Source organism: Monodelphis domestica, chromosome 1 (genome assembly GCF_027887165.1).
Source record: "Monodelphis domestica isolate mMonDom1 chromosome 1, mMonDom1.pri, whole genome shotgun sequence".
Lineage (NCBI taxonomy): Eukaryota > Metazoa > Chordata > Mammalia > Didelphimorphia > Didelphidae > Monodelphis > Monodelphis domestica.
Genome location: NC_077227.1, coordinates 252,841,110 through 252,867,707, shown reverse-complemented (window position 1 = coordinate 252,867,707; position 26,598 = coordinate 252,841,110). Strand labels below are relative to the sequence as shown.

The 26,598-nt window shown below is 39.3% G+C and overlaps 1 protein-coding gene across 16 annotated transcripts in view; it reads left to right on the top strand.

Moving 5' to 3' along the window:
- Window positions 1–26,598, top strand: part of TMEM63C (transmembrane protein 63C) — a 230,531-nt gene that overhangs the window by 108,371 nt on the left and 95,562 nt on the right. For 3 of the 16 annotated variants that reach the window (XM_056810622.1, XM_056810619.1, XM_056810621.1), the window contains exon 2: window positions 22,676–22,836. The exons of 1 other annotated variant lie outside the window; for it this stretch is intronic. Coding sequence is in view for 5 of the 15 variants with exons in the window: in XM_016428342.2 (XP_016283828.1) it covers window positions 4,073–4,207 (135 nt within the window). In the remaining 10 variants the exon portion in view is untranslated. Of the gene's footprint in view, window positions 1–3,916; window positions 4,208–11,931; window positions 12,047–12,072; window positions 12,133–22,675; window positions 22,837–26,598 lie in introns of those variants that run through there. 12 more of the 16 variants (XR_001626537.2, XM_007472752.3, XR_457336.3 and 9 more) reach the window with 10 other exon arrangements.

Sequence of the window (26,598 nt, the reverse complement as noted above, 5' to 3'; positions counted from 1 at the left end):
AATTCCAAATTGCCCTCCAGAATGGTTGGACCAATTCACAATTCCACCAACACTGTATTACTATCCCAATTTTGCCTCAGTGGCACATATTAGAAGAGATATTTTTTGCTTAGCTGGAGTTCATTCAAAACAGGACAACAAGGATGATGGTGAAAGGGACTCAAAATTGTGTCCTATGAGGGCCAGTTGAAGGAACTGTAAGCATTTAGCCAGAGAAGAGAGGGCCTAGGTGGGGATATTCTTGGAAGTATGCTAATAAATGTTTAACAACTGGCTTTCCACAATTAAAAAAATAACAAACTTTAACTTCTGTCTTAGATTGATACTAAGTATCAATTCTAATGCAGAAAAGAGGTAAAGGCTATGCAATTGGAGTTAAGTGACTTGCCCAGGGTTACACTTCAGGAAGTGTCTCAAACCAGATTTGAATCCATGTCCTCCTGACTCCTGGCCTGATGCTCTAACCACCATGCATGCTACCTAGCTACCCTGAAAACAGATTTAAGTGACTTGCTCAAGGTCTTAGAGGTAAGGAAGTGTTTGAAGCAGGATATGAACTCAGCTCTTCCCAACTCTTCCTTGGACCACCAAGCTGCCTCTAGGTAGATTTGTAATAGTAGGAAGTAATGAGGAAAGACTGGAAGCAAGGAGAAGGGCTGTTGTTTTTCATTCATGTCTGATTCTTCATGAACCCATTTGGGGTTTTCTTGGCAAAGATACTGGAGAGCTTTACCATTTCCTTCTCCAGTTCATTTGACAGATAAGGAAACTGAGGCCAATAGGGTAAATGCCTTGTCCAATGTCACATGAGGATGTTGTGACAAGGAAGTGTGTCTGAGGTCAGATTTGAACCCAGGTCCTCCCAACTCCAGGCCTGATACTCTACATACTGTGCGACCTAGCTGCCCCTCCATAACACACTTTAAAATTGAATATGCATTGTTATAATTTTCTCCATCACTTCCTTAAATCTATTTTTAAACTATTAACAATAATTTAATAACAAAAACGTGATTATATTCTTAACATAACAAATATATGATAGACAGTATAATACATAATTATCTTTATAAGAATGTAATAATAAATATAATAATTACCACTAATACTATTAATAGCAGAGTTTCATTCTTCTTTCTCTGGTGGTTAATGGCTGCTGACAATAGTACTGAATGCAAGTCCTAAAAAGCTAATACTTTCTATCAGATATTATGGGGGAATAATTTAATTCACTCTGGTTATATGAGATCCAAACAATAAACAAGACAATCAATCAAACCCGGATTTATAGTGCTTGCTTATTTCTGAGGTATAAATGCTGATATTGAAATTTTAACAATTGACCCCCATGAAACAATGGGGGTCTTCATACCAGTCTTCAGATATCTGAAGAAACCATTATCTGGGAGAAGTTTTAGATTTGTTGTGCCTGGCCAAAGACAGAAGAAGTAGGAGAAAAGGATCAAAGTGATAGAGAGGCAGAGATAGGCTCAATATAGGAAAAATCTTCCTAGTAATTGGAGCTACCAGAAGTGAAATGGAATGGACTACCTTGGTAGGTAAAATGATAATAGCCTTAAAGTTTGCAAAATGTTTTCCTACATTTCCAAATCTGCCCAACACTTACATACACCTCGAGAGATTGGTGTTATTACTTCTCGTTTGCAGATGAGTAAGCTGAGCTAGACAAGTAAATGGCTTGCTCAGTCATATAGCTAGTAAGCATCTGAGGCAGATTTCAAAGTCAGATCCTCTTGGCTCCAAGGGTTATCCTTTGTACCCAGTGACCTAACAGGTAGTGAGTTCCCTGTCAGTGGAAATCTTGATACAAAGGTTTCACAATTTCTTGTTGAAGAAAGTCAGAATGTCTTTGGGGGTCTACAATTCCTTTTTACTCAAATTCCATAAAAATTTTTTTCAGTTTTATTTCTTACTATTCCCACTTTTATATACTATACTCTGGTAATACTAAACTACTTACTGGCTTGTTTTTTGGTTTTCTTTTTCTTTTTCTTTTTACATTTTGCTCTTTCTCCCTCAGTACTTTTACTTATTCTTTTTATTAACCTGAAATGCTCTCCCTTTCTCCCTAACCTTCTGTCTTCATCTGTTGACAACTATTCTTCAAGGCTCAACCCAAATGTTTTCCCTAACACAAAACTTTGCATCATACTACCAATACCCATTATACCTAATTTTATGTAGTAGTAAGTGTTTTTGAACTAAAGAATGAATTAGATTCAATCTGAACAAATGGAGGGATGGAGAGGCTATATGGAAGTGTTCAGGGAGGATCTGATGTGAGGGCTTGGCAAGCCCTTTTCATCCACCTTTAGTGTCTACTTTGAACTCAACTCTCACCTACAGTTACAAGAAGCTGTAGTATGAGCATCAGCCATATCCCAGTAAAACTGTCTAGGCAGATGGGTTGAACTAGATTGAGGGTACCTGAAAAGCCTCAAACCCACCAGTGAGTTAGAGGAATATCTACCCAGGCACAATGGGTAGATGAGAACAATTTGTTCCAATGGCCATGAAAGTGGCTGAAGCAGATGCTGTGGAACACTTCAAGCTTGGCCAAACATCGGAGATGCCACGGTCATCTACTGCATCCTGGGCCGCCATCAGCAGTCATCTTGACTTCTGTCTTGCCACTGGACCTCAATGGCTTGGGGAGAGAGAGTGAGGCTGATGACTATGCAAATCTGCCTCACTTAAAGCCAATTGACAAGCAAATCAGAACATTACTTCATGATGCCATTGCTCTTCTTTAAAATGAAAGATAAACAACACTTTAATATTAACTATAAATTATGCAGTGCCTTAAGGTTTGCAAAGCTCTTTACCAGACTCATTTCATTTGATCCTAACAACAACTTTGTGAGGTAGATGCTATTATTAGTCCTATTTTACAGAGGAAGAAAGCAAGTTAGAGAGGGGTCAAATGATTTACCCAGTGTAACTCAGCTAGTAAATTAAGTGAGATTTGAACTTAGACCTTCCTGACTCCAGGTCCCAAGCTCTTCAATGTGCCACCTACTTTAGGGTCCAATTACTGACCTTTTTGTTCCTGAAGTTCAGAACACCTGGAAGAGGTCTCAAAAAACAGTCAGAGAAGACATGTATAAATTGATGCAGGGAAAAATAAGCAGAACCAGAGAGCAAGTAATAAATTCTGTAAAGGAAGACAACACTGAAATATATCAGAACTCCAAGTAACGTAATTGTCAATAATGATTTGAGAGGACTGGTGGTGAAGAATGCATCATCTCCAGCCTCTTGGGAGAAGTAATGGATCTCAAGTGTAGGCCAATGTGTTGCTTTATTTTTTTAACTGCAAATTGTTACAAATGAAAGTCCAGCTTAGGGTTTGAGAATGGGAAAAGAGATTTATTGGGAAATAATAGAAATGCTGAAATTTAAAAAAATTTTTAAAGAAAAAAATAACTGAAGACCTCAGTAGAAGAGTACTGTGAAAATACAAGTTGATTCGTTGAAGATAGATGTTCAAATCACATCTTAATATGTGTAGTTAATATGATAAAATGGAATTCATGGAAGCCTAATCTTGGGAGAGTAATGAAATGAACCCTATAGCTCATTAAAAAAAAAAAAAAACCTGCTACCAGCCAAACTTAAAAAGAGTATAGAGTAGGGAAGTAAAGTTAAACATTACCCCCTTTAAAATAACAAAAATTTCATTCTAACTACAGGATTTTAGAGTCTGGGGGCTCTATTTCTTTTGCCTATTTTCCACCCAGTATTTCTTTGGTTCGGGAACTTCAATAGATTTTTAAAAATTAATTTCAATGTTTGCTTTAACAATGTTGGCTCTCTAAGTTGGGTTTCAGCCGCATTCAAGAGAGGCAGAGGGCTTCCTTTCCTCAGTCAGAGAGAATCCTCCCAGACTTCAAAGCCACAGGCACAGTTGGAGGGAAACTGTGGAGTTCTAGATTAACAGCAGGTCACTTCCTTTGTGACGTCACTGGCTTTAGTAGCCACTTTTCAGAGGCCAGTGGAAGATCTTGATGGAATGTTGAAGATAAGGGAGCAAGGGTGATTGGCTATACAAATGGAGGGGGCTCATGACCTCCCAAGAGCAATAAATTTCCCTTTCCTCCACCCCTGCTTCCATCTTCAAGGTCGGAGAAACCAGGAAGAGAAATCCTCCCATAGACTAATAAAGGGCTGGTTTGGCCGAACCATGGTAAGTAGGGTAAGGTGGAGAGTGTGCACAGGGATGGGGAGCTGTCCCTCAAGGAGAGCCATCTTTACCTCCTGGGAGAAGGAGGCCTTGTATTTGCTGTCTCTTGAGGTTCTTCAGGGTCATTCTGGGTATGAGTCCATTGCCCTAGCCAAATGGGGATGGTCTCCATCCATCCTGAGAAGGTGACTGCTTCAGGGATGCCTCAGAACCACAGCCATACCTGGGGAATCCCAGCATCTTTCCGGGAGTGTGCAATGACAGGAACCAAAGTTTGAGGGCTCCACCCCTCCAGAAACTCACAGTATAGAGTCTAGTAAGAAATGTAGACATTTAAGGGATAGTTTTTTCATTTAGAATGGCAACAATTACACTTTCTATTTGAGAGATTTAGATTGTAAGGGCAGGAACTATCTTTTTTGCTTCTTTTTGTATCTGTAGGGCTTAGAATGGTACTTGGCGCATAGTAAGAGCCAAACAAATGCTTGTTGTCTAATAGAAAGCAAATTAGAATCTTTTTTGGGAAATGTCTCTTTCTGGAGTATGGGCCCTATCTATGGATATACATGTTATTTGGAAAATAAAGCTTCTTCTCTTGGAAATAGAGACTTTTCTGGACTTTTCTCTTAAGAAACTTGAGTAATGTTTTAGTTCTGCCACACACAAAAAATACTCTAAACACTAGCCAGTAGCACAAGTTAAAATTCTATAAAAACTTTGCAGAGATGATCTCATTATAGCCTATCCCTAGTGGAAAAAATCCAAATCATAAACCCCTGGGGAAACCCTTCCTTTTATTGATTATATGCCCTGCAGAGGGAATAAGTCATTCTGGAAGGCTACATTTTCCAGATAGTCAAAATGTTGCCTTCTATAGAGTAGTAAAAATTTCATTTAAATTATTTTAGGAGGGGCAGCTGGGTGGCTCAGTGAATTGAGAGCCAGGCCTAGAGATGGGAGGTCCTGGGTTCAAATCTGGCCTCGGACACTTCCCATCTGTGTGACCCTGGGCAAGTCACTTGACCCCATTGCCTAGCCCTTACCACTCTTCTGCTTTGGAGCCAATACACAGTATTGACTCTAAGACGGAAGGTAAGGGTTTAAAAAAAATAAACTATTTTAGGGGAGAATGCTATATCTAAACTTTCTTTTATTATCCAGCCCTATGATTTTGTGGGATTAGAGAGCTCTATTTGCCAAAGCAAATGTCATTGCTCTGTCTCTCATTATCTTAAGAGTTGGCAGGTAAACTGAGAGACTCAGGAATGTTTGGGTAGTTCAGAAAAGTTTTCCTGACTCCAGGTCCAACGCTTTACCCACTGTACCACCTAGACACCCAGTTGATGGATATTTACTTTATTTTCCAGTTCTTTTTATGATTAAAAAACACTTCTGAAAATCTTTTGATCCATAGAGGTTCTTTTTATCTTTGACTTCCTTTGGGTTTGGGATTTATGAGTAAAATGGTATGGGTATTTTAGCCACTTTATAAATGGCTTTGCAGAATGTTTGGTCCAATTCATAGCCCCAACAATAGAGCATCATAGTGACTGTCTTTACAACTCCTCCACATTTACTATTCTCATCTTTGATCATTGTTGTCAATTGCCAAAATACATTATTTTTTTTAAATATATTTTATTTGATCATTTCCAAGCATTATTCGTTAAAGACATAGATCATTTTCTTTTCCTCCCCCCCCCCACCCCCCATAGCCGACGCGTAAGTCCACTGGGCATTAGATGTTTTCTTGATTTGAACCCATTGCTTTGTTGATAGTATTTGCATTAGAGTGTTCATTTAGAGTCTATCCTCTGTCATGTCCCCTCAACCTCTGTATTCAGGCAGTTGCTTTTTCTCCGTGTTTCCACTCCCATAGTTTATCCTTTGCTTATGAATTGTGTTTTTTTCTCCTGGATCCCTGCAAGTTGTTCAGGGACATTACACCGCCACTAATGGAGAAGTCCATTACGTTCGATTATACCACAGTGTATTAGTCTCTGTGTACAATGTTCTCCTGGTTCTGCTCCTCTCGCTCTGCATCACTTCCTGGAGGTTGTTCCAGTCTCCATGGAACTTCTCCACTTTATTATTCCTTTTAGCACAATAGTATTCCATCACCAACATATACCACAGTTTGTTCAGCCATTCCCCAATTGATGGGCATCCCCTCGTTTTCCAGTTTTGGGCCACCACAAAGAGCGCAGCTATGAATATTTTTGTACAAGTCTTTGTGTCCATTATCTCTTTGGGGTACAGACCGAGCAGTGCTATGGCTGGGTCAAAGGGTAGATATTCTTTTGTCGCCCTTTGGGCATAGTTCCAAATTGCCCTCCAGAATGGTTGGATCAGTTCACAGCTCCACCAGCAATGAATTAATGTCCCTATTTTGCCACATCCCCTCCAGCATTCATTACTTTCCTTTGCTGTTATGTTAGCCAATCTGCTAGGTGTGAGGTGATACCTCAGAGTTGTTTTGATTTGCATCTCTCTGATTATAAGAGATGTAGAACACTTCTTCATGTGCTTGTTAATAGTTTTGATTTCTTTATCTGAGAACTGCCTATCCATTTCCCTTGCCCATTTATCAATTGGAGAATGGCTTGATTTTTTGTACAATTGATTTAGCTCTTTATAAATTTGAGTAATTAAACCTTTATCAGAGGTTTTTATGAAGATTTTTTCCCAATTTGTTGTTTCCCTTCTGATTTTAGTTATATTGGTTTTGTTTGTACAAAAGCTTTTTAGTTTGATGTAGTCAAAATTATTTATTTTACATTTTGTGATTCTTTCTATATCTTGCTTGGTTTTAAAGCCTTTCCCCTCCCAAAGGTCTGACATGTATACTATTCTGTGTTTACCCAATTTACTTATGGTTTCCTTCTTTATGTTTAAGTCACTCACCCATTTTGAATTTATCTTGGTGTAGGGTGTGAGGTGTTGATCTATTCCTAGTCTCTCCCACACTGTCTTCCAATTTTCCCAGCAGTTTTTATCGAATAGTGGATTTTTGTCCCAAAAGCTGGGATCTTTGGGTTTATCGTATACTGTCTTGCTGAGGTCGCTTTCCCCCAGTCTATTCCACTGATCTTCCTTTCTGTTTCTTAGCCAGTACCAAATTGTTTTGATGACTGCTGCTTTAAAATACATTATTTTTAATAACTATTATTAAATATTTTATTTTTATATTTCCTAGATTTCCTGCTGAATCTCTTTCTTCCCCTTCAAGAAGTTCACCCCCCTCCTTTTTTAAAACCCTTACTTTCTGTCCTAGTAGCAACTCTAAGACATAAGGGCTAGGGCTAGGCAAATGGGACCAAGTGACTTATCCAAGGTCACACAGCTGAGAAAGTATCTGAGGCCAGATTTGAATCTCAATCCTCCCAACTCCAGGGCTAATATTCTATCTACTGAGCCACCTCGCTGCCCCAACTGTGCCTTATAATGCATAATTTTGCCTAATATATATATTTTTAAGTCTTTGGAGTTAACATTGTGACTGGATTTAGTAATTCTCACCTTACTGATGAGGAAATGAAGGCATTCCAATGCTGTGTCCTAAATAGAAAGAGTATCTCTAGAAGCTGAAAAATACAGCTATTAAAGCGGTGTGCTCTGAGAAATGATAGTTAATTTGATCCTAATTGTATTGTGGGCCATACATAATCCGGAATTATTTAACCTGTATTAGGAACCTATGTTTGGGGCAGCTAGTGGTGCACTGGATAGAGATCCAGGCCTGGAGTCAGGAGGTCCTGGGTTCAAATTTGACCTCAGACACTTCCTAGCTGTGTGACCCTGAGCAAGTCACCTAAGCCTGTTTGCCCAGCCCTTGCCCTTCGACTAGAACAGAAAGTAAAGGTTAAAAAAAAAAAAAGAAGAACCTATGTAACTAGGTTTGGTTACTACTTAGAGAGAGGCAGAGTGGTATATACCAAACAGAACCTTGGACTTGGGAGTCAGAGCAAAAAAAAATTAGCTCTGTTTTTAATTCAATTTGGTCATTACTACCAATTGTGAAATACATTATTTTTAATAGATTTTTTAAAAGTCAATGTTTTGCTTTTCTTTTTCCTAAATTTCCTGCTAGATGTCTTCCCCTTTCTTTCCAGAGAATCATCCCTTATTTTTTAAAACCCTTACTTTCTGTCTTAGTAACAGCTCCTCATGGTCTTGGATCAGTCATTTCACATCTTCATAGCTGAGTGGTCTTATCACTAAACTGAGGAGGTTAGCATATATGCCAAAATATTCATAGCAGCTTTTTTCATGGTAATGAAACACTGGAAACAAATTAGGTGTCTATAAATAAGGAAATAACTGAAAAAAATGTCATATATACATGTAATAAAATGTTACTGTACCACAAGAAATAATGAATATGAGGAATTCAGAGAAATGGGGAGGAAATGATATAGGAAGAAAAAAGTGGAAACATAGAACAAAATACCCAGGACTATAATAATGTAAATAAAAACAGCATTAAAAAGCAATCAACACTGGGGGCAGCTGGGTGGCTGAGTGGATTGAGAGCCAGGCCTGGAGATGGGAGGTCCTAGGTTCAAATCTGGCCTCGGACACTTCCTAGCTGTATGACCCTGGGCAAGTCACTTGACCCCCATTGCCTAGCCCTTACCACTCTTCTACCTTGGAGCCAATACACAGTATTGACTCTAAAACGGAAGGTAAGGGTTTAAAAAAAAGGCAGCTGGGTTGCTCAGTAGATCAAGAATCAGGCCGAGAGATAGGAGATCCTGGGTTCAAATTTGGCCTCTGACACTTCCTAGCTGTGTGACCCTGGACAAGTCACTTAACCACCATTGCCTAGCCCTTACCACTCTTCCTCCTTGAAACCAATACACACTATTGATTCTAAGACAAAAGGTAAGTTTGTGTGTTGTTGTTATTTTTTTAAGGCAATCAAGGAACAGTTAGGGGACTCAGTGGATTGGGAGCCAAGTCCTGGGTTCAAATATGACTTTAGCTACTTCCTACCTGTGTGACTCTGAGCAAGTCACTTGATCCCAATTGCTTGTTCCCTTACCATTCTTCTGCCTTGGAACCAACACTTGATATTGTTCAGAGACAGAAGGTGAGAGTCTTTTCAAAAAGACAATCAAATTCAGATTAAATGTAAATAATCAATAGCAGTTCAGGAAAACAGATGCCAAAACACGCCTCCATCCTCTTGGTAGAAAGGCAGGGGCACCCCAGGTGCCAAATGTTGCATACCCAGATGGATTTAGTCATACTGTGTTGATCGGTTTTGCTTAATTCTTTTTTTGTGGGAGGGGTCAGGTTTCTATTAAGGAAACGATTATGATGTAAAAAACATAAAACAAAAATACTCCTACATGTTTTTTAAAAGATGAAAGTGTTGTTCCAGAGGAAGAACTGTTAGAGTCAGAACACCAGATGAAAGCACATGATTTTTCAATTGTTTATTTGGGTTTATGTTTGGGGGTTTTGGTTTTATAAAACTATCACAAAAATGAACAATATGGAAATATGTTTTACATAATAATACATTTATAACCCAAATCAAATTGCCTGCCAGCATCAGGAAGGGGAAAGAAAGGGAGGAAGTGAGATAAGTTTGATCATACATCTTAGGAAAACTTGTGTGGAAATTTATTACATGTAATTGGTAAAAAATAAAATAACAAAATAATATGTATATATTTTAAAATGAGGGCATTGAATTGCATGCTCTCTAAGGATTCTTCTAGCTCTGATATTCTATATTTCTATTTTAGTTTTTATTATACTTAGTCTATTTTATTTCTCCAGTTCAGGAAAGGTAGAACAAGGGCTTTTTAACTGCTTGACTTTCTCACACTAGAGCTTATTCCTAGGCTCAGGTATAACTCTTCAAGCTTTAAAATAATAATAGTAATGGATTTTTAAAAATTATTTTTTAATTTTTAAATATTTTCCATGGTTATATGATTCATATTGTCTCTTTCCTCTCCCCCGCCCCCAGAACCTAACAAGCAATTGCACTGAGTTATACATGTGTTATCACTTGATATCTCTATTATTCATTTTTGTAATAGAATAATCAGCAATAGTTTTTTGTTGTTGTTCAGTAATATCTGATACTTTCTGATTTCATGGACCAAACTGTCCATGGGGTTTTCTTGGCAAAGATATTGGAGTGGTTTACCATTTCCTCCTTCAGTGGATTAAGGCAAAAAATGATTGCCCAGGGTCACAGAGCTGGTATATGTTTGAGGCCAGATCTGAACTCGGGTCTTCCTGATTCCAAGCCCAGCACTCTTATTCCACTGCACCACCTAGCTCTAATTTATTTAGCACTTACTATATTCCATGCAGCGTACTAACCAATTATTATTATCTCATTTATTCCCCCCAAACAACCCTAGAATGTAGTTGTAGTTATTATTACCATTTGGCAGATGAGGAAGCTGAGGCAAATAGAAGTTAAGTGACTTTCCCAGTTAGTAAATATCAGAGGCTGGATTTGAATTTGGGTCTTTCCAGCACTATCCACTGAGCCATCTATAATTCTCATTGTAATCCTGTGGAGTAGGCAGGGCAGGCCTAGTGTGGTATAGTGGGAAGAAATCTGGACTTGGAATCAGAATATTGAGGTTTGAATTGTGTCTGTGTCATACTGTGTATGACCTTGAGCAAGTCACTTTAGACTTCAATTTCCTTATTTGTAAAATGAAAGAATTGAAGTAGCCCACTTCTAAGTTCCCTTTGAACTCTAAATCTGTTATGATTCCCATTTTGCAGAGGTCAGAACTTTCAGAGAAACTGTGACTATCACAAGTTTATACAGCTAGTATATGGCTAAGTTAAGGTAGCAAAAGATTTTTTTTTTCCCATTAGTACCTATTTTAGTGCCTTAAAAAAATTCACTCGCATTTTAACCTCACTGCTGTGGATTCCCAAAGGCACAACTGCCTCCAGCATCCAAATTTGGAGCAGTTATAGTCCCATACAAGAAGGATGAATAAGGAATAACTAGGCAGCTTGTCTCAAAGAGAGAGAGCCAACCCTTGAGGTAGGATATCCTGAGTTCAAATCTAGCTTCAGACACTTCCTAGCTATGAGACCCTGGGGCAGGTCACTTGACTCCAGTTGCCTAACCCTTACCACTCTTCTGCCTTGGAACCAATATTTACTATTGATTCTAAGACAGAAGGTAAAGGTTTCTAAAAGACAAAGAACTAGAGATGGCCAAGCCAGAACTAGGTATCACATCTTGCTTCCCAGTATTATGTGGTTGGTAATTTGCAGATCGTCCCTTTGCTGTTAAGGCGAATAGGCGCTAGGGTTGTATCTGCTGCATTGTTGAATAGAGTTATGGAGACTTCTGTTACCTTCCGGAGACTGGTGTTTTTTGCCTTTGTGCACTGTGTCAGGGGAGCTTCTTATTCTAACGGAATTGGATGGATTCAGAGTATCAAAATAGAATAACAGTAGAAGCCTAGCCCGGAAGCAGTGAGAACTAGGCTAATTCGGTTAACAGCTATTGAAGGGGAAGGGCGACCCCAGCACGTTTGGCAATGGTAATTTGTGGATAGTTCCTTGTTTGTTAAATGATTCTCGGTGACTGCCCCTTGGGTATCCGAATCTGATAACCCAACCTGGGTTCCTAGACAGGTCTCACTAGCTGGCGGAGGGGTGGGGCCAGGACGGGGTTCTGTCCTAGAAAGGGGAGGAGCTCAATCAAGGCTTGGGCAAGGATGCTGCTCTCCTAGGGATGCAGCGGGGAATTTGTAGACAGTCCCTTGGCAGGTGGGGCTCTCTGGCTCGTTTCCTCAGCTGATTGGGAGTAGGACTGGGGAGAGCTCTGCTGCCTTCTCACAGGTAGGAAACATCCTTCTCACTGATGGTACTCCGGAGCCTAGGAGTGGTTCGGACAGTGCGGAGAGGCGAGTCGCAGGACTGGCAGGGTAACATTGTGGAAGCCGGGGAGGGAGGAAGGTTGGAGGGAGAGGTGGGGTCGGTATGCAGTTGGTATTGATTGGGATTCAAGAAGGGGCTTGAAATCCAAACTCCAAGGAAGGGGGGCTGGAGGGAGAGGCGCGCAGAGAGCCTGAAGGGTGGGTGTGGGCGTGGGCGTTTGTGAGAGAGTAGGGCTTGGTCGATTGGGAAAGAACATATTGTCCTCCTGCTGTGTTTTTCTGGACCTTGGCCTGCTGGGCAGAAATCTGTGGATGGCACTTTCTGTACCATCATTCAGAGCATTATGGATGGCAGTCCCTTACTTAGCCTTGTGCCTAGGGAAGGGGCAGTCAGAATAAGCTGGCAATGGGGAAGGAGCAGGATTTAGGAGAACTGATTGACACTCTGACATCGGGGATGAGGAAGAGATGGATGGTGGTCCCTAGGGATTTAGTTCCTAGTCAGGGTGCTATTAAACAAGCAGAAGTTCCTGTTAACTTTTTTTTTTTTTCGGTAGGAGGTGGGTGGTATTGCTAGGCTTGGAAATCCCCAGAACTCTCTACCAAGATACTTTGGTGGTGGGGAATTGGTATTCTCCTCTTCCAGCAAGCTGCTTCCTTCATCTATGGACTTATGAACAAGGCTGTCATGGCAACATCACTGTCAGCTCACTCCTGGTGGTTTCTTAAGGCCCTGTTGTCCCCTCAGCCATCTGGAGTGTTGAGCAGAAGTAGGAACAAGGGAGCCCCCCCCCCCAGTCCCCCACTACCTTTCACCCAGAATCTTCCAAACAGACCTTGTATGTCATCCTGGTCCTAGGCTCAGGGGGAGAATTTGAAGTTTGAAGAATTGAAACCCCTATCTTATACTTGAGGAAACTGAGACACAGAGGGAGAAGTGGCTTATCTAAGATCACAAAGCAAAGCTATATCAGCTATATCTTACAGACACTGCTTTGGCATTTAGAGGGGGAGAATGCTGGTTTCTCTCCTCCCCCAACCTCTTTAACATGCTGATGTATAATACTGGGTGGGGCATTATGTGATTCCTTGGCTCCTGACTTCTCCTTTTCATCATCTCTGTAGAAATAAAGTTGCCAACTTCCCAGGTATGCATAGTGGATTAAATGTTTGTAAATTGTTTTACAATATAAATCAGAAGTTATAAGTGCCAGAATGCCTTATTTATTATGATACTTATCTAAGATGATGGAGGCATGGTGCCTCCTGTCTTACAGTCATGCAAAGGGAGGGATCCAGACCCAGATCCTAGTATCACTTTGTTCTAGGTCTGTCCAGTGATGTTCCAATCTGAGATACTTACTGATAACATGGTAGATACTTGCTAGAGTGAGGAGAAAGGATCTGCTTCTTTAACCATCCCAGCTTAAAAGGGAGATCCAGGAATGAGGGATTTCACCAGCTAGAAAAGGAGCAAAAGCCTGAGGATTGTGCTGATTCCTTGAGGGTTACAAGTCAGTCTCACTATTTTATTTTACTGATTCAGAACTTGTTCCCTCTCCTCCTTTCTAGCTGACAATAATGACAAATGAAGATGACCAACTTTGTAAAACATGGTATATTGAATCTTTTTGTGATGAGGTTTAAGGATGACAGATAAAAACCCACATGGTCTGTCCATAGTCTTTAGAACCAAATCAGAAAGGATGTTGGGTTTGATCCTGGAAGTGAAAGGAATTCATAGGAGTTTACTGAATCTAGAGTAATATGATCAGCCTTGAATTTTAAAAAGAAGATCAATCTGACAGTAAAGGATTGGAGTCGGGGAGGCAGGAGGCTGACCAGCAAGCTGTTATAGTAGTCCATCTGAGGGAAATGAGGGAAGACCTGAACCATTATGGTGGCAACATCAGAGAAGAGGAAGTGGCTTATTGGAGAGATATTACAAAGGTTCATCAATTGGTTGATTTGAAGCAAAGTCACTTTAACTCTTGGACCCAAGTTTCTTCATCTGTAATCTTTGGAGTTGAACAAGACCCAGAGAATCATAGATTTAGAGTTGGAAGAGATCTTGGAAGTCAGTTTGTCCATTTTATAAGTGAAGAAACTAAGAATTGAGAATTCAGGAAATAAATGGAAGAATCACAATTTGAACTCTGCTGAGTCCAAATTCAATAATATTCTGAAAGCCCTTCTAGCACCAAATTTTTTAATTCACTTACTACTCTGGAAAACAGCAGTACTATTGCTGACAAGCCTCTGTTCTCAATAAAGGAAATTTATGTCTTCTTGCCTGGCATCCATTCTGACCAAATCAGTAGATAATAGTTCTAAACTTGAGATAGGCCTAGGATGGGGTAATTGTCTTGGATCTTCCACAGGGAATTGTTCTCTAACTAATATAGTTGTCTTGGGTTCCCATATTCCCATCACCTAGCATAACACATGGCAAATAATAGGCATTTAATAAATGTTTGTTGATTAGTTGGTTAGAATTATCTCAAGGGAGGGAGAGGCTAGGTGGCACAGTGGATAGAGCACCAGGTCTGAAGTCTGGAGGACTTGGGTTTAATTCTGGCCTCAGACTCTTACAAGCTATGTAACCTTGGGCAAGTTACTTAACTCCAATTGCCTAGGCCTTTTCCTTTCTTCTCCCTTAGAATCACTATATAGTATTTACAGAAGATAAGGGTTATTTTTAAAAATTACTCCAATGTTCAGTAAGGGAAAAATGAATGGATTTTTCTTCTCCCTCTCTATTCCTTTTTCCTATAGTCTCTGGGAAGCATTCCCTTTTATCACCTTTTTTCCTTTGAAAGGCTGTCTTTGAAGGTAATTTCATAGAAATCAGGGCTGGAAAAGTCCTTAGAAATCATCTTTTCTGAGGGTACTTAATCTGGTTAGTGTCATGGATCTCTTTGGCTGACTGGTAAAGCCTCCCCTCTTCAGGAAAAAAAAATTATTTTTAAATAATTGAAGGAAATACATTTCATTTAGAAATTGGTGAAGATTATGATGTCATTTCCCCATTCAAAGTCATGGACCTCCTGAAATCTATTCATTGAGCCATTCCTTAGGGGTCCAAAGACTGAAATTAGGAGTTCAGCCTAGTCCAACCTCATCATTTTACAAATCAAGAAACTATGGTTTAGAAAGGAGAAAGGTGACACATCCAATAGTGTGAGATTTGTATTCAGTTCTCTGATTCCTGTTGCCTTGGGTTTTTTTTGTTTTGTTTTTTTTTGGGGGGGGGGTTTCCACTATAGCAAATTGCCTCAGCCTCTAAGCAGATAGGACAGCTAAGTGTCATTGTGGATTAAGCACCAGTTGGGGAGTCAGGAAAATTCATCTTCCTGACTTCAAATCTGACTTCAGACACTTACTAGTTGTGTGACCCTAGGCAAGTCACTTAAGTTTCCTCATCTATCAAATGAGCTGGAGAAAGAAATGATAAACTAGTACAATATTTTTGCCAAGAAAACCCCAAATGCGATCACAGAGTCAACCATAACGGAAATGACAACAATAACTAAGTTGATTTCACTATGATATAATTGGAAGGGGGAAAGAGATATACACTGTGATTTTCATCTGCTATCCCCTTCATCCCACTTGATATGGTCCTGCTCAGCACTACCTCAGTGCCTCAGTCTCCCCTCTGTGTAACTGCTTGGGCACATTGAGAAGATTGATGGGATAATGGATCTAAAGTGCCTGGAGCTCTTTGCAGAGAGAACTTAGAGCAGTAATTCCAAGAAGCATTAGGAGCCACTGAACCGAACTGAGGAAATAAATGTTATCATCATATAATTGCTTAGGGAAAGTATGTGTAGCTTTTCAGTGAGGTCAGCAAATATTACAGCATGTTTTGCGCATGTGTTGCTCTGTAATTGTTCCCATCATCTCTCCAATTAGTTGTTACAAACCAGATTCATAGATCAATTCTCTTTAATGCCATGGGTTGTTTTAGGTAGTAATCCTTTCTTTAGATTAGGAAACAAAGGTCTATGAAATAATAATAGCTAGCATGTACATAGCACTTTACATTTATTATCTCATTTGATCTTCCCCAATAATCCTTTGATGTCAATACCATTATCAGCTGTTTTCTACAGATGAGGAAGCTGAGACTGAGAGAGGTTACTGACTATCCATGGTCACAGAACTAGTAAGTGGCTGAAGGAGGATTACAATTCAGGTCTCCCTAACTCCAAAAAGAGTGCATTTGCACAATAAGCCCGCAAAGTAATTTCCTTAGCCTGCCCCAATCTTAAAAGAAATAGTGATATTCTCATGTTTGGAGACAAGAGATATTTATTAAGTGCCAATTGTATACTGAATACTGTATCAGGAGAAGGAGGAGGGTAGAGATGGGTGGGAAGTTAAATATCAGTTCCTAGGCTTAAGGAGCTCACAATTTACAAATCATTTTTCATCTGTGATTTACTTTAGACTTTTTTTGTTGCTGATTTTTTGGTTCGGTTTTTTAAAATCCTCTCTCTCTCTCTCTCTCTCTCTCTCTCTCTCTCTCTCTCTCTCTCTCTCTCTTTCTCTTCTCTCTCTCTCTCTTTCTCTCTCTCTCTTTCTCTCTCTCTCTCTCTTTCTCTCTCTCTCTCTCTTTCTGTATTGGTTCTAAGGCAGAAGAACAGTTAGGGCTAGACAATGGGAGTTAAGTGACTTGCCTAGGATCACACAACTAGGAAGTTTCTGAGGCCATATTTGAACCTAGGACCTCCCATCCCTAGGCCTGGCTCTCAATCCACTGAGCTATCCAGATGCCCCCACTTTGGACTTTTTTTTAACCCTTCTTAGTAACAACTCTAAGACAGAAGGGCAAGGGCTAGGCAAATTGGCCTCTATCATTTGGAGATTGGAATAGAGTTCAAATCTTGGCTCTGTGATATTTGGCAATTTTTTTTTCAATCTCTTTGAATCTTGGTTTCCTCAACTGTTAAGTAAGGAAGGGTTGGACTAGACAGCCTCTGGGGTCCTTTCAATTTGGTCCTAGTAAGCCTCAAAGTAGGAAGTGAGTAGAACAATTGGCAGGATCTTCCTGGAATTGCTCCCATCATGCCCATTCTGGACCTAATTTTTCTCATACTTGGTTAATGGAAACCACTGAACCAGGTGTCACGAGATTGGGTTATACCACTTTGTGATCCTGGGCAAGTCATTTAATCTTTGGGATTTAGTCTTTTTCATCTTTCACAGAATGTCAGAAATAAAATTGACCTTATAATCCAGTTTCTTCATCATAGACATGTGGAAAATAAAACCCAGAAAGATGCTATAACTCGTCCAAAGTCACACACATAGTTTGTGGCATTGCTGGGACTAGAATCCAAGTCTCAATCATTTAAATCATTTATTAATTTCCTTCTGTATACAGATGTTGTTGTTGAGTTATTTTCACTCATGTCCAATTCTTCATGACCCCTTTTTTGGTGTTTTCTTGGCAAAGATACTGGAATGTTGGCCATTTCCTTCTCCAACTCATTTGACAGATGAGGAAATTGAGGCAAACAAGGTCAAGAGATTTTCCCAGAGTCACAGAGCTGGCATTTGAAACCAAATTTGAACTTAAAATTTTTTAACTCCAGACCCAACATGTATCCATGTATCTGCTTTCTATATAAAGAACATAGTGTTATATTCTTGGGAAAATGCAAGATTTGGATGGCACCATGTCTGCCTTGATGGATCTTATGGTCTAGTAGGCCAATTTGACACAAACACAGATAACTGTACATAATGGTAGAGGGCCCAATTAATGAACATTTATTTTTAAGCACCTATTGGATGCTAAACTAAGCACTGGAGAAACATTGACAAGAATAAAATTGTCTCCAATCTCTCTAAGAACTTACATTCTCTAGGAGATACAAAATGTACAAATAAAGATATGCAACTAGGTCTTGATTGGTGCAAATAATGAATCCCCAAATGGTTGCAGGATTCCAGTTCACACTGCATATTTCCTTTGGGCTAGAATCAGTTGCCGTATTTTACATAATTATAACTTGAGACAGTGCAAATTCGAACACATGGGGCCACTTCAGAAGATTAATTTTTATACTGATTGGGACTTGACTATATGAAAACTATACAGAATTAACACAAGATAATTTGGGGAGTGGGTGCAAGCAGCTGGGGAGATCAGCAAAAGCTATGTATAGATGGTAATATTTGAGCTAAACTCTGAAGGAAGCTAGAGATTGAGAGAGATGAAGGTGAAGAAAAGTGCATTCCAGACATGGAGGACAGATTGTGCGAAGGCATAGAGATATAATAAGGAATGTCATTGTGACAGATTGGCCTTCTTGTTCATGATACAAGAGGGCCAGTTTTTTCATGAAAGGGAGTAATGTATAATATGCCTGAAAGGCAGGTTGGAACAAGGTTGTAAAGGTCTTTAAATGTCAGATTAAAAAAAAAACTTCTCTTGATTTTAAAGGAAATAAAGAGACCCCTGGAACTTCTTGAAATGAGCAGTAAAATGATCACTTGTTTATTAGGAATATCACTTTTGCAATTGTTCAGAAGATAGTCATCCCACACATTCCCTCTTGCTCCTTGATGAAGACTGACCTTTCATATGTGTTGGTGATTAGGAAAAGCAGGGAGAACATAGACCTCTATAGCTAGTAAAAGACCTAGAAAATTTAGAAAAACAAATCCCAGTGGCAGCAAATTTCATGAAGAACCTTCAACAGTAGAGGTTGTCATCATCAACCTCAGAATCCTCAAATGCTACCTTAGCTCTAGGCAACAGTGGTGTCCCAGTATTCACAGACAGATATGGATGCCTCTGGGTAGTAATTAGGATTTGAGATGGTTCTGCCTCAGAGATAACCCTTTCTCAGTCTGAGAACCAAGTCTGTTGGTTCCTGGCAGAATAAGATAAAAGTTCATCCGGCAGAACCAGGGGATTCAGGGAAGGAGACCAGTGTTCTAGGGGGAGGGAGTTTCATCACTATTCATGCCCTCTGTGTCTTTATGTAAACCTACCACTCGGTACGATGACATTTCTCTAATTTTCTTGACATTATACAGATGCCAAAAGGACATGCAGGCCATCTACCAGTTATTCCGGGTTCTCTTCAGGCTACCTACCATGACTCTATTCATTTTCCTTCCTCCTCCACATTCCACCCCCTCTCCAAGAAGCCTTGAATTTTAAAGTTCTCATGTATAAGGACACACAGGGGCACTTACAAAAATCTAAGACTCTACTTTGTTTTTCTTTGTGTTTTTTTTTAACCCTTCAAGCTTAGAATCAATCCTATGTATTGGTTCCAAGGCAGAAGAGTGCTTCAGTGACTTGCCAGACACAGCTAGGAAGTCTCTGAGACCAGATTTGAACCTAGGACCTCCTGTCTCTAGGCCTGGCTATCAGTCCACTGAGCTACCCAGCTGTCCCCCTTTCATTTCATTTCTTACATAGAATATTTCATTTTCCATTTCAACCAATACAAAGGTATGGAAATGGAAAATGGAATGTTCTATGTAATCATCCTGTCACCTAGCATAGGTGGAATCCTCATCCATCACCACTTTAATTTTTCTCTTAATTATTGCCATCATTTGACAATTGTCCCACTCCTATTCACCCATTCTTTTGAGGTTATTTTCCCTCCTCCTCCTAAATTGGTCAACGTCTCTTACCAGGGCTCCTTAAATTTTGAGGGCCACAGTTCCCTTTGGCAATCTGGCAAAGCCTACAGACACCTTCTCAGGAAAATAAAACTTTTTTTTTTTATAATTGAAGGAAATACTAAATTTCAGTTAAAGGTTATGCAATTTATTCCCCATCCAAGTTCAGAGAACTCTTGAAATTTATCCATAGGGGAAAAAAAAACCCTATCTTTACTCCCAAATCTCATCCCTCACTGGCTCTTCTAGATTTCTCTGATTTTCAAGAATGATATATTCGGATCCTAATATACTAGTGAGGAGCAGTAAGGTAGCACAGTGGATAATATAGCCTCAGACACTTTCCAGCTGTGTAACCTTGAGCAAGTCACTTAATCCTGCTTGCCTCAGTTTCTTCATCATTCAAATAAGCTGGAGAAAGAAATAGCAAACCATTTTAATATCTTTGCCAAGAGAACCTCTGATGGGTCCATGAAGAACTGGACACAACTAAACAATAACAAAATATACTAGTCAGAGAAGACTTTAGAATATCTTTAGAGCCCTTCCAGATTTTAGGTTACAAGAGTCTTCTGGAGGCAATTAGTTATAATTTACCCTTCCTATAATGTTATTAACTTCTACAAAAAATAGAATATACCAATATATAAACTATGTAATAGTTAAAATATGTGAAATCTGGTACCAGCTGAAAATAATAATATATATATATATATATAATACAAATCTCCTAAAAATTTCTTTTTACCCTGCCTCTTTTTAAAAACCCTTATATTCCATTTTAGAATTGTATACCAACTATGATTTTTAAGGCAGAAGAAGAAGCAGTAAGGGCTTAGCAGTTGAGATTATGTGACTTGTCTAGGGTCAGAACAGCTGGAAAGCATGTGAGGTCAAATTTGAACTCAGGCCCTCCCAACTCCAGCACTCTATCCATTGGGCTACACAGCTGCTTATTACACTGCCTCTTAAAAGATTAGCATCCCCTGGTCTGGGGACCAGAGAGAGGTGACTGACTTTCCTTTGCTTGGAAAGGGCAAAGAGTGGAGGATGACCTGGAATAGAAGTGACATTCTTCACTTTTGTTATATGTTTGAAGGCAAGAAGGTATAAAGAAGTGAATACTTATTTTTTTAAAATTAATTAATTAATTTAGAATATTTTCCATGGTACTTGATTCATGTTTTTTTTTCACTCCCCTCTTCCCTTCCCCCTCCCAGAGTTGACAAGCAATTCCACTGAGTTACACAAATGTTATCACTTGATACCTATTTCCATATTATTAATTTTTGCAGTAGAGTGATCTTTTTAAAGCCAAAACCCCAATTATATCCCCATGGAACCATGTGATCCACCATATGTTTTTCTTCTGCGTTTCCATTCCCACAGTTCTTTCTCTGGTTGTGGATAGCGTTCTTTCTCACAAGTTCCTCTGTAATGTCCTGGATCATTGTATTGCTTCTAGTAGAAAAGTCTGTTACATTCGATTGTGTCACAATGTTTGCTTCTGTGTACAATTGGAGAATACTTCTAAAAAGGCAGAGGGAATGTAAAGTTCCCTGGGACATCACTGTGAAATACTCATCCATCATCCTCTATCCTGACTGCCCCGTATAGTGAAAAGAATACTGAACTTGGTTGAGTGACTTTGATGCCTTGATATAATCATTATACCTTGCTTAGCTTCATCTACTTCTAGGATTGATCAAATACTAACCAGCATTTTTATAACACATTAAGGTTTGCAAAGAGCTTTACAAATATCAATCTCATTTGATCCTCTTCAAAACCCTTAGAAATGTTATTATTATCGCCATTTTATGGATGAGGAAACTGAAGCAGACAAAGGTTAAGTGACTTGCCCAAAGTCACACAACTAGTAAATGTCTAGGTCAGATTTGAACTTGGATCCTTCTAATTCTAGGTCCAGTATCCATCCATTGTACAACCTAGCTATCAAATAAGACACTATATGTGAAAGCACTTTGTAAATAAACTCTGTAGGGTTGAGATCACTTAGTCTCAACTGCTTAGCCCTTACTGTTTCTTCTTCTGCCTTAAAAATCATAGTTGGTATACAATTCTAAAATGGAATGTAAGGGTTTTTAAAAAGAGGCAGGGTAAAAAGAAACTGTGTAAGCCACATTGGAGAAATAGAAGTCATTGACTACCCTTGGAAAGTTACATAATTTAGTACAAGAAGGGACCTTAGAGTCCACTAAGTTAAAACATTTAATTTTATAGAAAAGTGAACTGAAGCAGAAACAAAGTGATTTCCCCAAGGTCATACAGCTAGTAAATGTCTGAAGTAGGATTTGAATTTAGGTCTGACTTACTCCATGTCCAGTGGATTATCAAATGTTCTATCTAGCTACATGCCTTATTGTTATTCATAGAAACTGGTTGCAATCTTAGCAATGCTGCCTACTAGCCCTATAGTAATTCCACTGCTATCATCAATACTACTAGTGAGCAGAGATTTCACTTCTTAGGGGTTAGCTGCTTGCTGTCTCAAAGTAATGTGGCTGAACTTGACAAACAGACTATGGTTTGATCGTTTTGTTGTTGTTCAGTCATTTCAGTTGCATCTGACTCTTCATGGCCCCATTTGGAGTTTTCTTGGCAAAGATATTGTGCTGGTTTGCCATTTCTTTCTCCAGCTCATTTTACAAATGGAGAAACTAAGGCAAATAGGGTTAAGTTACTTTCCCAGGGTGATATAGCTAGTAAATGTCTGGGGCTAGATTTGAACTCAGGAAGAAGAGTCCTCCTGACTTCAGACCCAGTACTCTATTCACTGTTTCACCTAACTGCCTTGGATTATTTTGAGAAGGGTTAAAATTGGTGTGTTGGAAGGAGACCTGGGGAACAATTGCTCTCAGAAATCTAAAGTATATACCACACCACTGAATGTACATCTTTGTCCTTGTGTCTGCAGAGCATCCAAGATCTGGTTGCCCCAGGAAGGTGCTGTCCCTGGGATTCCAGTTGAGAGAACTTGGCCACTTGTAAGAGTGCTATTCCAGTGATTTATCAGGCAAGCAACTAGAAGCTGCCTTTTCCACATCTGCTCTACCTGAATCCTGCTGGTTACTCTAGGTCTGTGACTCCTACTTTTAAGCCTTTAGTATGGTAACCTGATAGTTACATTCCCTAAATGTGTTCTATTCAACCTTTGTGTCTCAATAACACTTCCCAAGCCTTGACCCTGCCCTCATAATTCTTCTAAATACTTTCATTGTCAAAACTCAGCCAAATTCTTCCTCCTTATAATGTGACCTTAAAGAAGGTAGGATAGAAGGATTCTTATAGAAGGAAATTTATGTATTCTAAGCTTCTTGAGCATATACTTGTTATTTTTTCCATTTAAAAAAAATTCCAGATTTAGCAAACACCAAATAAAATGAACATATCCATATATAATATAGAACAGAAGTAGAGATTATATAGACCATCTCATATTCATCTTTGCATCCCCCATAGCCAGGTTCTTTACTAGACTATGTTGAGTGAATGTTAATGAATAAATGATGCAATCAGTCCCTATTCTCTAGGTAAGTAAACTGAGTCTCCCATCCCCCTGAGAATGGAAGTGCCTCCCCATACAATTTCAGCAAATAAGAGGGAAAGTTAGATTCAAACCCAGCTTTCTTTCCTTTTCCTAGGTGATAAAAGGACCAAGAAAAAACTTTCTTTCTGGGCCTTTGTTCCCTAATCTATAAAATGAGGGGAATTGGATGAGATTTTTTCCTAGTTCTGTCTCTAAATCCTGTAAGTAACCCTCTTTCACATTTAGAGACTGCCCTCCTTTTTTTTGCCTTTCATTTCCCTTGGAAACAAAGCCATATTTTTTAGTGTCACTCATGAGATCTGAAAGAAAGTGACCCCTTTTTTGAATGCTACAATAGTGACAAGAGAGGGCTCCTGGTCAATGACCAGGACAGAGGTTACTTCAATTAGCACTTCTCCAATTTTAAGGGATATGGGAACATCATCTTCCCAAGCTATCTGGGGAAGTGACTGGTGCAGAAGCCAGCTTTTATCTGTTCCTTTTATATCAAGATCTGTGCTCTGGGGTCTTTGAACATCTCATTGAATGATGGCATGAAGAAGATGGGAAGGAGACTTTATAGGTTTATTGAGACATGTCATAGAAAGAAGGACCTGGATTCTAAGAAGCTTTCCCTGAGACCTTGGGCTTACTTCACTATATTGCTGGCCATTAGTACAGTAGACTTAGTGTCAAAATAAAGAACAAATGTGCCATGAAATTTGTTCTTGGCCTGGATTTCTGATTTAACTCTCCTGAGCCAGTCCCTAGACTTTGAAACATGCTACAGGTCCCAGTAAATAAGTAACATTCACTCAAATCCGGCCTCAAACACTTCTTAGCTATGAGACCTTGGGCAAGTCACTTAACTCCAAGTGCCTAAGCCCTTACCACTCATTGGCCTTGGAACCAATACCTACTATTGATTCTAAGATAGAAAGTAAGGATTCTAAAAATAAAGTGACCTTCACACTCAGGATCTTTTGGTAGGTCCATTTTGTTTTAGTACTTAATATATTAAGATGTCTTGTATTATGAGAAGAGCCAGCAGGTAATTAGCAGGAATTAGAATAAATCCTACAGAAATGAATTATTAGCTATGCAATGTAGCATAATATACTGTAGATAACAGGTATCCAATAAAATTTAAATTTAAATAATCGTAGGCAGTTCTCCAACTCCTTTTCCTCATCGATAAAATGGAATTAATAATAAAGACGCACCCTACCTTCACAGTACTATCATAAAGACAATAATTTATAAACTTTAAAGTGCTACATAAATGAGGCTAAAACAATTATTGTCTATAAGATTCTGTGTAATGATCCTTTAATAATAGCTAGAATTTAGACAACTCTTTAAGGTTTGCAGACCACTTAAAAATATCTTATTTTATATAACAATCATGGAGGTTAGTGGTATTATCATTGTCTTCTTAGAGATGAGGAAACTGAGGCAGAGAAAAGGCAAAGAATTTGCCCACAATTTGAACCCCGATCTTCCTAATTCCAGGTCCAGCATTATATCCATTATTCCACTTAGCTGTCTCTGGCTAACTTGCCTGTTATCTATCCATCATGGATGGGTGATTTCCATCAAATCCTAGGGCAGGATGAAAGCCAAAAGCCATTTGTTAGTCAGTCAATAAACATTTATTAAATGCCTACTATGTGTCAGGCCCCATACTAAGTGATGAGCATACAAAAAGAGGCAAAATACAGTCCCTTCTCTTGAGAACTCAGTCTAATGGGGGAGACAACACACAAAAAATTCTGTATAAATCAGGTATATACAGGACAAATGGGAAGGCACTAGAATTAAGGGGAATTGGGAAAACCTTCCTGTATAAAACCTTTAGCTGGGACTTGAAGGAAGTCATGGAGCCACGAGGTGAAGATGAGGAAAAAGGGCTTTCCAAGAATGAGGAACAGTCAAGGAAAATACCCAGAATCAGGAGGTAGAGGGTTTTGTCTTAGAAACAAGAAGGAGACTAGTGTTGCCAAACAGAGTAGGTGGTCAGGGTTTGGGCAGAATAAAGTGAGAATCAGAACTCTCTCTAGCCCTGGAAAATGCAACCAAAAGAGGAAGAAGTATCCTGGAGGAGGAGTGGCCAATAATCAAAAACTACAAAGGCGGTCAAGTAGAATGAGCAGTGAGAAAAAGACTATTAGATTTAGTAGCTTCTTGGTGACCTAAAAGAGAGCTGATTGAGATGAATGGTGAGTTCAGAAGCCAGAATGCAAGAGTTTACACACAGAGTGAGAAGTGAGAAAGTGGAAGCAAGTGATACAGACACTTTCTTGTAGGACTTTTGCTATTAAAAGTGGAGATGAGGGAGGAAGTTAGGTGGCTCAGTGAATAGAGAGTCAGGACTGGATATGGGAAGTCATGGGTTCAAATCTAGATTTGGATACTTCCTAGATGTATGACCCTGGGCAAATCACTAAACCCCAATTGCCTAGCCTTTACCATTCTTCTGCCTCAGAATCAACAGTTGCCTAGTCCTTACCACTCTTCTTCGATATTTATTGATTCTAAGACAGAAAGATAAGAAAAAATTTTTAAAGCAGAAAGATGCAGGATGATATGTTAGAAAGGGATAAAAGATAGGAGCCAAAAGGGGACTCGGAGAGGACAAAAGATAAGTTCATGGTTACAAGTAGAGAGGTAGCTCTTGGCAAGGAGAACCAACTCTGCCTCAGAACCTGAAGTAAAAGGAAGAAAGAAGAGGAAAGCAGGTGGAGTAGGGGAAGAGGGGGAGCTCACAGCAGATTGCCTTGCTTTTTTCTCAGTAGGAAGCAATGTCCCTTGCTGAGAAGGAAGGGGGAGGATGGGAAAAGATATATTTAGGAGGGCTTTAGGAGAGGAGGTTTGAAAGAGCTATTATGAAGTATATGAGAGTCAATCAAGGAAGGACAAAAGGATTTCCATGCAGCATTAAAGACCTGATTTAGATTAGATTACATAAATGTGTAGGAGGCCTAATAATCATTATGGTAGGATGTCCTCCAGCAATATTAAGTTTATGAGAGTAGGAGAAGAGAAGGTAGATGTGGGGGTAACCTATGACTGGTTTCTGGCAAAGCATCAGCAACAATAGGACAAAGAGGCAAGAAATCCAAGGGTTAAACTAGTCCATCATGGTAAGGGAGGAGCATGCACTAGGACTGAGGATACAGGTAAAGATTGAGGGACTAGAGATTTCATCAGTCAAACCAAGCATGGTGTTGAGCACTGTGAGTAGAAATGTGAAAGAAAGACAACCTGTATCCTCAGTATGGAGGAGGAAATCAGCATGTTAACAGGTAAGC